This window comes from Fistularia commersonii, chromosome 33 (genome assembly GCF_037954325.1).
Source record: "Fistularia commersonii isolate RoL2024-O1a breed Wild chromosome 33, RoL_Fcom_v1.0, whole genome shotgun sequence".
NCBI classification, from domain to species: domain Eukaryota; kingdom Metazoa; phylum Chordata; class Actinopteri; order Syngnathiformes; family Fistulariidae; genus Fistularia; species Fistularia commersonii.
The window spans coordinates 8673409-8686662 of NC_141316.1; the positions used below are offsets into that span (position 1 = coordinate 8673409).

At 48.6% G+C, this 13254-nt stretch overlaps 1 protein-coding gene across 2 annotated transcripts; it reads right to left on the minus strand.

Moving 5' to 3' along the window:
• Positions 1–1306: 1306 nt before the first annotated feature.
• rnf40 (ring finger protein 40) lies at positions 1307–13198 on the minus strand. Of its 2 annotated transcripts, XM_086140562.1 has the most exons (20): positions 13154–13198; positions 12525–12673; positions 12256–12423; positions 10724–11048; positions 10075–10275; positions 9860–9981; positions 9423–9569; positions 9223–9297; positions 9014–9133; positions 8657–8836; positions 8294–8429; positions 7259–7380; positions 6869–7140; positions 6508–6625; positions 6250–6399; positions 3406–3618; positions 3196–3321; positions 2527–2667; positions 2305–2406; positions 1307–1683 (listed from the first exon to the last, which is right to left on the minus strand). In XM_086140562.1, exons 2-20 carry the CDS (start codon positions 12660–12662, stop codon positions 1507–1509), a joined length of 3033 nt encoding a protein of 1010 aa, XP_085996688.1. In that variant the 5' UTR covers positions 12663–12673; positions 13154–13198; the 3' UTR covers positions 1307–1506. The 2 variants fall into 2 exon arrangements, with proteins under 2 accessions (XP_085996688.1, XP_085996687.1); XM_086140561.1 differs by having other exon boundaries at positions 3196–3618.
• Between the last annotated feature and the right edge of the window lie 56 nt (positions 13199–13254).

Below are 13254 nucleotides of genomic sequence, written 5' to 3' on the forward strand. Positions count from 1 at the left end.
ACACACACCCCACAACCCCCTCCCACTCCAACTCCCACCCACCCACCCCCCTTCCCGGCTCCACGCAAGAGTCCGCGTCGTCTGGACTCAATCGTGTTCTCATTGTTATTACCACGCCTGGAGACGTCATCCGCGCCCCGCTGCCAAGAAACACACACACACACACACACACACACACACACACAGGCAAAACAGATGACATTCACCAGAGAAATGTGCATATGCGAGGCCACGTTAAGATAAGCCTCCTCCTCCTCCTCCTCCTCCTCTTCTTCTTCTTCTTCTTCTTCTTCTTCGGACAGATCCTGCCGGTGTTGTTGTTGGAGAAGGGGTGGAGGAGGAAGAGGAGAGGAGGGGGCATCTGGGTCCCTGACGCAGGGTGGTGGTGTTAATGTCTGGGTGTAGCCTCCTGCAACAGCGCAAAAATGCGCGCAGACAGCCAGCGGCCTCCCGCCTGCGGGCCCGGCGGCCCGACCTGCTGTCGTTTCATTAAAGCAAACAACAACAATCGGATCCTTGTCTTCTGCCAACAGGAGGGAGAATTCTCCAGGAAGTTGTGTTTAAGTGATCCCAAATGCCGGATAAAACTCTCTCTCTCTCTCTCTCTCTCTCTGCCTGCAGCCTGGAACTTTCTGCGCGCAACATGGTGTGAACTGCCTTTCCCACAAGAGCTAACGTCAAACAGACGCTCCCAGTAAATAGTTCACATCATCCGAAAGGAGAAGGAGTCTCTCCGGCTCGACGGGGTTACAGGCATGTTCTGCCGCAGATGTTTTTCTACTTGACTGTCACGACTAACCTTTGGGTCTGAGAGGACCTGGAGCGGCGCGGCCTCTCAAAGGACACCAGTATGTGCTGACTTTCCACTGCAGTGATTTCATCAGTAATGAGACACTATAAGCTGCAGATGTTGTGTCAAACTCTCCAGCGGGAACCATGGCAACCGGGATGAACACACACACCGAGGTCTTTGCCCAAGGTGATCCAAACATTCCTGTATGTGCTGACCGGGTGCCAAACTAGCTGGCGTCGCTCGGGCTTTGTTAATACTATAGCTCTGGCGGAGAGTTACCGCCACGCCGCGCTTTCCGTGTGAGAAACATACAGAGTTCACACATGGAGACCTCCGCTGAGAAAAGGACTTCTTTTAATTTCGGACGGGCTGAGAGTCACCGCGGGATTCCCGGATGGAACCGGCTCAAAGAGAGTCTGGGATTCCCGCTACATGTTTGACATCGGACCGGAACCGGGAGGAGGAGGAGGAGGAGGAGGAGGAGCGGGCCGGACGCGTACCAGCATCACAACGTGCACGACAACTGTTTATTTACTACACAACAATCCTCTCAGTCACTATCTGTTTGGTCACATATTGATGCGGAAAAGCAAAGTCTCTCCGGAGAGATTTTTTTTTTTTTTTTTCTCGTTTCGTCCCCCCCCCGCGACGTGAGACGTCCTCCAACGCATCTTTTAAGTCTATCGTCCGCTCCTCGGCTCCGCGTGCGCGGATTATGTGATGTAAATGCGGTGGAAGTCGTTGGCTCCGAAGGCACAGTTGCACTTGGGGCACTTCCTCTGCCGGGTGTCGTAGCGCATCTTCAAGCACTCGTAGCAGAAAACGTGGAAACACTTTGTGAGCACCGTCTCCTTGTCCCGCGTGTTGCAGCACGGGCAGCGCAGCTTGGCCTGGACGGAGGGACACACACACACACACACCGGTTATGGACAAAGTTTGTAATCCTGGGCAACACGGGAAAAAATGAGTATGTAGTTTTGGTTTTTTTTTTCCTGATTTTTCAAAACAAACTGTCCTCAGCGTGAGGGGAAATCTGTTTCCGTTTTCCAATAAATGCTCCTGGAGGCATCGTTTAAGAGCCACTTAAAGAAAAGTGCTGATCTTCTGCTGATGGTTTCTGTGACACTGCGAGCCTTCAGGCTGTCTTCCGGAGAAGCGAGGAGCAAAACCGTGATTTACGTCCGCGTGTGCTAACATACTAACGCGTTCGAAAAACCCGACGGCGTGGCGTCACAATGACATCAGGGTGTTTGCGAGCGGGTTTGAGCTCACTCTTTGGCCGGCACGTTGTCACAGGGATGGAAATAGGCTTTGGACAAAATAACGTCCGTAGCAACCCGATTAAAAACAGCAGAGCCGGGGACATTTGTCGCGGGACATGCTTTTTTCATTATTCTTTCGCAGAGCCGTGGGTGCGACGGCGTCGTAAACAGACCTCCAGAGAGCCGTTTGTTTTCCTACCAAGATGTTAATTAATTCCCTGGTACAGAAAGTCTCCTTCCTTTCCTCACCTTGTACTGGTTGATCTCCTCCTGCAGGATCTCGTCGGCGTCCGAGTACACCTCCACCTTCTTCTGCTTCTCCAGCTTGCGCCTCAGCCTTGACAGATCCTCCTAGGGGACGCCGGGAGAGGTCGCGCGCTTTTTTTTAAAAACACACGCGCTCGCAAGCGCGGCCGCTTGTGCCGGGGTTTTCTCGAATAAACGGCGCGAGTCCGGAAGGAGTTCCCGTACCTGCGCTCGTTTGAGGTTGCTGCTCTCTCGCTCCCGGGCCGTGCGATTCTCCGCCACCGTAACCTGGATCTCCTTGAGTTTGGCTTGCGTGTGCTCCAGCTGCACCTTCAAGTCCTCCGCCAGCTGGGCGGCCTCCACCGCCTGCGGCGAGGAATGAAGCGGACACACTCCCATAAAGAAACACTAAGGCTGAGATCACAAGCCCGCAGGGCGGCGCAGGTACAGTGAGATTTAGCAAAGGATTACATAAGACTTTGGGATTCAGGTACAGCGAAGAAACGCGTTTCCCGTTGCAGTCGGACTGCGACCGCAACGCTGGATTGTCCTTCAAAAAACATCAAATCCGTCCGACGCGGGGAGCGGGAGCCCCGACGGAATCATTAAATGACCGCATAAACCGCGGTCCGGCTCACAGCGCTTCCTGTTTGCCGACCCGGCTGCTTCTCCCGCCGGGAAAATGGGACCCGAGGGGGCACTTGAAGTTCTTGTGTGACAAAATGTGCGCGCGGGTTCAAGGAGGGAACCTGGGAGTCGTAGGACGACGACGGCGGCTCTCGTTAAAGCGAGCGTTGTTCTCGGCCGGCTTTCCCACAATGCCGCCGGAGACGTCCAGCGACAGTTCACTCTGCGACCGGCAGAGGACGGGAACGGCGGCGCTTCTCGTCTTACCTTCCTCTTGTTGAGTTCCAGTGCTTGGGTCCGGACCGCCAGCTCTTTCTCCAGCGTGGCCAGCGTGCTCTGGAGGACGCCCTCTTTTTCTTCGAGTTTCTGCACCACCAGCAGCTGAGCGTCCACCTGTCGACGGGCGGCGAGAGCCACGGCGTCAGCGCGCCGGACTCGAGGGTGAACTCCGACGAGCCGACGAGGCGGCGTCCTCACCTGGGTTTTGAACGTGAGGACTTGGTCCGCCAGCTCCTCTTTCTCCTCCTTCAGCAGCTTGTAGATCTGGTTGGATTTGATCCGTTCGCTCATCAGCTTGAAGTTGGCGTCGTCCTTCTCGCGCAGCTGCTGCAGAAGTCGGCTGTTCTGCTCCTGCATGTCCTCGAAGGCCTGGCCCGTCACGTCCATTTCACTCAGAAGGGCTTCCTCCTCCTCAAAACACACAGAGGGCGCGCAAAGTCAGACCGGCAGGTCTGTTATGGAAAGGAAAGCTCTGGTCTGGTGTGAGGGGGCTGAACCCTCCACTGCAGACTGGGGCTCAAACATGATTGAGAAGTCAAATAAGTTATAATTGGGACAAAAGATTTAAAACAACACCTATTAAGTTGGAATTACTGGAAAATGACCTTCTGGTGAAAGTATTTGATGACAAGTTTTGTGGTTTTTCCTTTTCTCAAAACTGAGAAAGAACAGGTACATCGGCAAGATGTGGCCCGAATTCTTTGCAATAATGCTCTCAAAAGCACATAATAATCAGGATCTGATAGTTTGCGAGAAATCACCAGAAAGCAGAAGGGTGACGGTTTATGAGTCCGGTGTTTTTACGCGGGAGGTCCGGGTTCGAAATAGCATCTGAACCGTGAATCTTTTGTGGCGGTCAGGAACGTCCGGCCCGTCAAGAGCCGTTTTTTGCACCGTTTTCACGTGAGGAGGCGTTTTCACTCTTCGGGGAACTTCCTCTCACTGCGGACGAGCGCAAACTGCCGGAATCTACTGCTTCACAAATGTTTACTTCTGCTTTTTTTTTTTTTTTTTTTGCTCAACATCGAATCTGACTGAATGAAAAATAGCCCACAGTCTGTTTCGTTTAGTCGGAGGGATCGACAGCGGGCCATCGGGGTTCGCGGCGGCGGTGCATTTCGACATGCACTTCCACCTTTTAGCAGCTTCTGCTCAACAAAGCGAAGCCCCCTTTTCCTTTTTTAAATCAAACTTTCGCTTCTTTTTCTTTCACCCCCCCCCCCCCCCGCAACAAGACCTGAGCTCATAAACAAAAAGACATACACGCTCTGTAGTAGCTTGTTTAATGGCCATCTGTTATCTTGCAAAACTGCATTTTGGAAGCCAGAGGAACAAATCAAAAACATCCAGATCCAAAAGCACACTCGAGCTATTGTGCTTCGTACCAGGTTAGAAGGCACGTCTGAGGGCCTGAATACATTAGTCTGAGTGCACACTGTGTTTTACTTTTTCTTGTGTTCTGTAAGACCTCCCAAGACTGAGGTACTGCAGGCTATCAGATCTCAACATCTGGCTTCTTTTTACTCCTAACGGTCCCGAACTGCTCAACAATTTCAAACATGATCACAAAGCTTTTGCGTTTCCCTGGAATTTCTCGCATTTTGTCGAAAGATACGTTCTCGGAGCCGGGGAACCGCTTTACTGCACGGAAAGTTAAAAGATCCTCGGCCCCCCTCGGGTGACGGGGGTGTTATGATTTGCATCGAGTTATAGGCCTCTAAACATGAGGCCTCTCGTATTTAACGTAGCATGAAGCTCAACAGCTGAATGAACAGGATCGTGACAGAAGTATGACATTATCTAACATGGGTGTATCCGCAGCGCTCACGGCGCCAGTTTCACAATCGCAAAATTGCATAAACAAACGTTTGACCCCGGTCGAGTAATCATTTTATATTCTCCGTCCCGAATTCTCTCCGTTTTACCGATGACATCCCGCTTGCGTGTTGAAGCTCGCGAGCGATGTGCAGGACAGGGGAGTGAGCTCAGATATGACAGCACCGTATGTTCTAATTATTTATCAGGGTGAGTCATCTAAGAACAATTGTCCCCACCAAAGCCTCTCTCTCTATTATTGCCATAAACTGTTCTTTTCACAGCCCCCCTGCTTCTCTTGTTACAGAGAGTTCTGACTGCAGTGCAAAATTCGTCTTGGCCGAACAACAACATTCCGTGTTGCTGTTTCGGAGTGACTCAAAACGATAACACGGACTGCTTTGCATCGCTGCCAATGAATCGCTACGAGCAACACAAAACATACCCCGACAGATGAGCGAGAAGTCACCCCGTCCTCATCGCTCTGCTCTCACTTCCTCTTTTATTGTCTAACATTAGACCGGGTCTCTGAGGTGGGTTCCGAGGGGAACACGTTGAGTCACAGACACAAAGAGAAGTCTGGGTTGTGCCAGGTACGAGTCCGGAGGATAAAATTAGGCACGCTGCTCACGGCTAACCTGCTCTCCCAGACGAGGGAAACTCTCTCTCGCTCTTAAGTCAGACCTCCGCGGTGTTGGGGAAAAAAAAGCGTGTAGGTGGGAGGAAACAAATCAAAAAAATGTAGTGAGGTGGCAAACAAAGATCTGAGAGAGTTTCATATGCATGCATTTGTTTCGTGGCGTCGCTTCTTATTCTGTACGTTAAATTCCAGGGCAAAATGCAGAATCAAATTCTGCCGCGTTCCGGAATCGGCGTCACGTTAGTAAAAATCCTTGTTAATTCGAAGTCGTTCACACTCGAGAGACATTTCCACGAAACTCCAGAAGTTAAAATACTAAAAAGAAAAATAATCTAATTGCCAGATGACATGAGTTTTAGACTGTTAATATTCGGTTTCTAAAGCAATTCCTTGTCAAAAGGTAATTTAATAAGACGCTTTTTTTGGCAAATCTCTCGCTCTTTCCCTTCAAACACAAACCGGAGAAGTTTAGTGTCAGCAACCTTGAGGTCCAGCAGACTGATGGCGATGCGCGATGTGAGCAGAGTTGCAATCACAACTGCAACGCTGAGCTTCCATGGATATCCCAACACACGACACACACATACCTGTTTGGTGGCGGCGAGTTTCTTCTGCAGATGCTCGATGGTCTCCTCCGCCACTCGGATCTTCCTCAGGGCATCTTCATCGGCCAGCTTCTTGCTTTCCTTCCTCTCCCTCTCCTCGAGCTCTCGCACCCTCATCCTCAGCTCGTCTACCTGTCAGGGTCCAATAAGAGACGGTCGTAAAATATCTGGTGGGATCCGGTCTGTTTTATCAAAAAATACAAAACCTTTCTGCAGAAAGTGACACGGGAAATAACAAACCTCCGCTTTAGATTTGCGTTCAGCTGCCATCAGCTGCACCTTGTCCCGCTGCTCCTTTGGAGCAGACTTATACATGTCCAACAGGAGCTTCATCTCCTTCTGGGACTCCTGGGCTTTCCTGGGGAGCGACAGGGGGGGGACGGCGTTAGCGGTTTTAACCTGAGACAGTGCACTTTGAAAACGGCAGGGTGACTGATAACGAGCAAAATTGAAAAGAACGGGATTTTCGTCGAGCGGCTCCAAGCGCACAGGTCAAACAGAATGACCGACTTCTACTTCACTGTGGGCCAAACTGTATTTGAAAGGCGGAGGTGTAAAAACGGTGAACATCGAAGTGAAAATGAATAAAAGTCGGACGTACTTGAGTTCTACTCGGAGCATCTTCAGCGTGTCCGAGTCCTTCCTCTTCAGCTCGTCGCTGCGCTGCCTCTCCCTCTCGCGCTCCCTTTCCCTCTCGCGCTCGCGCTCGGCCTCCCTTTCCCGCTCCCTCTCGCGAGCCCGCTGCCTCTCAAGTTCCTTCCTCCTCTCCTCCTCCTCCTCTTGGTCCTCTTCTTCCTCTTTCTTCAAATCCATGCTGTCGCTCGTCGTCTCCTCTATAACGGGGATCCCCGGTTCGCTACTCTGGCACCGCAACTTGTGAGAAGAAAAAAAAAAACACCATTCAGCAAAAATCAGTTTGAATAATGTCAATGTCAGCCTTTCACTTTTAATAGGAGTTTCCAGCTTCCGATGAAAGACTCCTGTGACCTACCTTGCTGATCTCCATCTGTGTTTCCCGCAGCTTCCTCTTGTAACGCTGTACGTCACCTTTTAACTGCAGGTTGTGGTTCTGAAGGCTGCTGATTAGGTGTCGCATTTCCCGGTTGATTGGACCTGAGCAAGGGGACAGTGGGGCGGAGAGCACGGTCAGCATGTGGACGCGCTGCGGTTGACGACGACCTCCATGTCATTCTAGAAGACAGTAGCTGAGCCGGGTATTTGAACACGGCCAGCAGAGAAAGCCAACAACAGCAACGTTGACGTCGTCTAAAGTAAATATAGTCTAAAATGTTGTGTTGACCTGTAAGAACAAACCTCTGTACAGACATTGCCCGGCAGAAAAACGATGACAAGCTAATGATCTCAGTGCAACAATACACACCGGTGATCATATGATCGGTTTCATTAAGAAGAAGAAATACAGCGCGTTCCAGAAAAACAAAGTGGAATCTGAATTTTGGTGCTAAACGCCTTACTAATTGAAATACATAACAAACGATGCAGTAATGGACATAAAACCGTTTCGTTCAATATTTTCATTCCATTCCTTGTAAACAATACAGCATCACTGTAGCAACGTATCCTGTGGATTTTGTTATGTAATCCTGTTTTTCTGTTGGACAGACTGATTTCCCCGAGTCGCCCAGAAGGTGGGGCCTTTCTGCCACCTACTGTCCGTCCCCATGCACGAGACTGCGGCGCTCACGAAAATAAAGTTTATCAAAACAAATGAAGCGCTTTCTGTGATAGCCTCAGCCTCGTGAAAGCAGGCTGACATCGCGACGCAACGTGTATGGCAGCATCTATACCGGCAGACACAGAAACGCCACTTTCCGAAACCGTGACTTACGATCATGTTTACAAAGATGCGGTTTGTCAGATCTAGGATTTCAGAAAGGCTGTTTTCATCCCATCCCTGAAGACAGGTACAGAGCCAATGTTTAATAATAAAAGATATGAAGCATATGGCGCAACCCGCCGCTGCTCATTCATTCTCTGAGCAATATGAGGGTCTTTTGAAAATTACCTGCTTGCTCGTTGGCTGCGAGGTTCTGCTCAAACTCGATGCGCAGCATTTCATATTCTTTGCGCACCTGGGCCAGCGTGTCCTCCAGCTGGATAACCTCAGTCCGCAGCTTCTTCTGAAGCGACAGCTCATCACTCTGAATGGTTCGGGGCACGAAGGCATGAAGGGTGGAGCGGGACGGGGAGGAGGGGGGACACAAAACAATTTTGAGCTGCTGAGTCAGAACTTATTCACAACATTATAGAACTTCCGCCAAAAGCAACAACAGTGACCAGGGGACGTGTTAAGGGTGTTATTTTTCTCTGCAGAGCAGCAGCACTTCTGTCTTACATGCGGGATCAAAGTTGATTTATGGGTTTTTACCTCCATGTGCTCAATCTGACGGAGGTGGGCGTTCTTGGCTGTGAGCAGCAGGGCCCGTGCCTCGTCCAGTTGGGTTTTCACCCCAAGAGATTCATTGTACAGCAGGGAGAACTGAGACTGCAGACATTTATACTCCAGGGTCTCTTTCACAACTTCCTCTGGAATATTACGCAAGTCCATCTTTATAACACACACAATGGAAAACAGGTGATGAGACTGAACGTCGAACATGAGACTGATCATAACTATGAGGTTCATAAATCTTATTTCTGTCGAAAAATATGAGGAGGGCTCTTGAAAACACAGATTTAATAGGAAAAGTACACCAGAACTTGCAGCCGCTTATTAAGTCACTACCTTGAGCTTCTCACTCTCTCTCACAGCCTCCTGGAGCTCCAACTGCAGCTTCTCGAGCTCTGCCATGCGGCTGTTAGCCAGCTCCTGGTTGTGCTCCAACTCCGCGTTGAGACTCTCGAACTGAGGTGGAAACAGAGAAAGCAAGTTAAGCGCCGAAGACGTGTGCGTGGAACGACCCTCGGATAGGAAACAGTGCCGCTAATGCTCACCTTTTGAATGTTAAGTGTAATCTGGCCCCCCGGAAGCCCCCCCGAGCTGCCGGTGCTGCTGTATCCTGACTTCAGCTGAGGAGGGGATGAATTTGTATCAGTATCAGCTTTAGGGTTCCGACGTCATTACTGCTGGTTCACTTCAGTGAAAAGGAAACGAGACACATCTTTGAGCCAGGCGGCAACATCATCAAACTCACTTGCTCCATGGCCTCCGCCAGGTGTTTGTTAAGTTTCTGTTCTCTATTGCGAAGCTTCTCGATGTCCCACTGCAGGTCCTCCACTGTCGTCTCCATCTCGGACACTTTGGTCTCAGAGCTCGTCACCTTGTCCACTAACTCGTTGTACTGAGGAAGAGGAGCAGCCGAGATTTAGTCGGGCCGACAAAGGTTTACAATCTTGCGCGTGACATATCCGTGCAACCTGCTGTCTTTTATGACGATGAATGACAGGACAACTTCAACATGTCTGCTCAGTAAACTGAAGGCTGCGGTTCCATCACGGCTCTGCCCTTGTCAACATATTATTCACATTTAAAGCAAGGTCAGTCGAGGCAAAGAAATTAACACTTTTATCTCGTTAAAAAACATGCCCTAAAACCAGTCGGATGCACCCGTCGGTGTTAAACGCTGCCCACCTCCATTGACATCTTGTGATGTCGGCCCTGCAGCAGGGTGGCGAGGTCTCGCAGTCGGCTGTTCTCCTCCAGCAGATTCTGGTTTATACTGACCATTTCAGAATGGCTTTCGTCTTCACATGCTGCCGATCAAACGTAAGAGTTACAGAGGAGCCGAAAAAGCGCCATCCAACTACTGGTTTCATTCACAGAGACGACTTCTGAGGCGGACTTACCCGCGGCCTGGACTCGCTTGCACATGTCATCGATGCGGCTGTGCAGCCTGTCGAAGACGCAGACGAGGCAGGCGACGGCCTCCTTGCTGAACAGCATGCGGTCTTGGAGGTGCAGGGTGAGCTCCTCTTCGCTGCTGTGCTCCAGTGTGGTCAAGAAACCCTTGGCATTGTCACTCAGGGGAGGAGGGGGACACAATGCATCTGCAGAGGACGCAAGCTTTATCAGGTTTAATATAAATGGCGCTCACCCCTCACATAAACGTTTTAATTCAGCAAGGGAATAAATAAAAATTACAGCTCATCAGATTGAATATGTGAATATGTTCTGATTCCTGTGGCACTATATTAATCATCCTTAGGGTGTTTTCAAAAATGTCCTTTTATTCTGTAAAAGACAATAATAATAACTCGGTGGCACTTTCATATCATTTTATAGATTATCAATGCATTTATTATTACATGCAATCAATAATGTCCAATTAAAAAACAGCAAGTTGCTGCAAATTTGATCTCAAGCCAGACTCAGATTACAACTTTGATTTTCAAACGTTATCAACAGAAAATCATCCATTTAGCTCACATTGTGGCAGCCAATTAATGGGCTTATTTATAATCGACAGTAAAATCAAGAGGAAATCATCTTGCTGACCTGTTTTAAAGTCGTGCTGTGGCTCGATGGTCATCGATGACTCCTCTGACCCATCAGGTGGTGGAGGCAGCTGTTGATGATGCTGCTTCTCCAGACCCTCCTCGTGACCCTCTTCCTCCGGCTGTGGCTGCTCAGGCTGCTCCCCCTCATTCTGAGACTCTGGGAGAGGGGGTGGAGGTGCAACAGAGGTCGGCGAAGCAATAGTGACACCATCTTCCTCCATTGGAGTGGAGTCAGGGAGAGGAGCAGTGGGGGGAGCAGGCGTAGCTTCCACTGAGGTCTCTGGCTCTATGCGTTTCCGAAGAACCTGCATGTTCTCTTCCAACTGGAAATAAAGAAAAATGAAAGAATGGGTCACGAAAGGATTACTGTATAATAATCACAACAAGTATCATTTTCTGTGCCGAGAGGCAGCTTATCTGTGGCTGCGAAAAAAACAATTCAGTTTCTATTAGTTACAATTGTAAGGTGTTATTATCTCAAGTCCAATGACATATTACACACAGTGTTGTGCAAAAGTTCGAGGCACGTATGAGCAGGGTTTTGGACTAATAATGCTTTCAAAAATGCAAGTGTTAAATGCTTCCGCTCATTAGTTATACAGAAGGGAAATCTATAACGTAATCAATATTCAGTGTGACCTCCCTTGCCCTCAAAACAGCATCACTTCTTCTCGGTACACTTGGCACAGCTTTTGAAGGAAATCAGCTAGTAGGTTTCTAATTACAGAACTTCTGTGAATTTAGGCTTCCTAAAATCCATCTGTCTTGTCATTTAATCTCAGACAAACTCGAAGATGCTGAGATCAGGGCTCTGCAGGGACCATACAATCACTTCCACAGGAACGACACATCTGGAAACCCTGGGTTTGATGGGAAACCTTACTTTCCCCATGGTGAGATAATTAAAGTCACACTCTATTCTATTCCATCCTGCAGTATATCTACCTTGTGTCTTGTTGCTGTGCTCACTCTTGCCATGGTGTATGACCTGTGACATGAAACGGCCTTCCGCAACCTCACCTTGGCAACAGAGCCTGGCTGTTCCTCACCCAGTTTTCAAGCCTTTGACACACCTGTTTCTGTTTCTGTTAATGACTATGTTTCAACCTATGTGTGAGACTGATGATCACGAGCACTTGCTTGGTAGAACTGGTTGCTGATACACCAGACTATAATACTTCAAAATCCCTGACTTTGTGCAAGTGCACATACAACATTGTTTCTTTTGTTTACCCACTTTGCATTTTGTAAATTGCTAAAATAGAATAATCATTTCAAAGAACTCCTTCTTTCCAATTTCTAAAACATTAAGCATAGTACAGTCATTTTCACATGTGCAGAAATGAAGTACAAAACAACAGTAACCCGGCCCAATTACAAAAGACCAATAAATATATTGTACATAGTAAATAATGACAACATAATAACGTTGAAAAGAGGACGGTGACACAAAGGTGAAGTATTACTAATAAATACTGAAAACTGAGTACGGTTGGGTTGCAAAAGTTAAAATCAAATCTGTAACAGTACCTGTGACCAGTAGCGGTTGACGATGAGTAAGGTGGTATCATCGGTAGCTTGTCTCTTTTCCAGCTTTTCAATTTTCTCTCTGAGCTCATCCTCCATCGCTTGTCTCTGTTCCAAGCGCTCACACAGCTTCTTATTCTTGAACTGGAGGACCTTCATGTCCATCTCCTCCTGCAAGATAAAAGAAAGCATAGCATAAGAGAGTTGTCGAAAATAATTTGATTAATTGTTTTCCCGATAAGTTGTCTGGATAGAAGCATTGAATAACTCACAGTCGATGAAACTCCAGCTATACGGATGGGCTCAATGAGAGTGGTGGTGGTCTTCTCCTCTTTTTTGCTTTTCTTCTCAGGTGGGCCAGGGGGACTGTCCCCCCCCGAGGGGCGTTTTCCTCCCCCGGCACCTGACATCTTTCCTTCCCCTGGAAAACAATGAAACATGACAAAAATCGTGCTCGCGTCCATTAAGACATGAAGAAACCGAGTATGCGATTCATTTGAAGACAGTATCCCAGGCCTGAGCTTTGAACTTGTTTTACCGGTGCAAGGCTGTTAATTCCTAACGTATTATTCTAACCCCGTGTATCTCTATCAATGCAAGAATTCCGTGCACCGTAGGTCGAGTTGTATTTTCTCAATCACCTCCCGAAATAGTGAAGACCCTCATTTATTCGACATGTTTTGCTCAGTTATGGTACATTAGCCAGCTAGCTAAAGCGAGCTATGCTAATGCTAAAGTTAATTCACCACAGTGAGTTGTTAAAGAGCGCTCTTTAGTCGGAAAATCTAAGAAAAGGAATTCGACACCCTTCGCAGACAGTCGATGCAAAGCACCCCCCAGAGTTTTTTGACGTGCAAAGACATTTGAGTGTTATTTTTTGTTAAATATTCGGGTTACAAACCTTCACAGGCGGTGGAATGAAATGATAGTTCAGGACATCGGGGAAGCTACAGGAAATGACGACATCGTACTTCCGCACAACGTTTTAGACGAATCATTTTA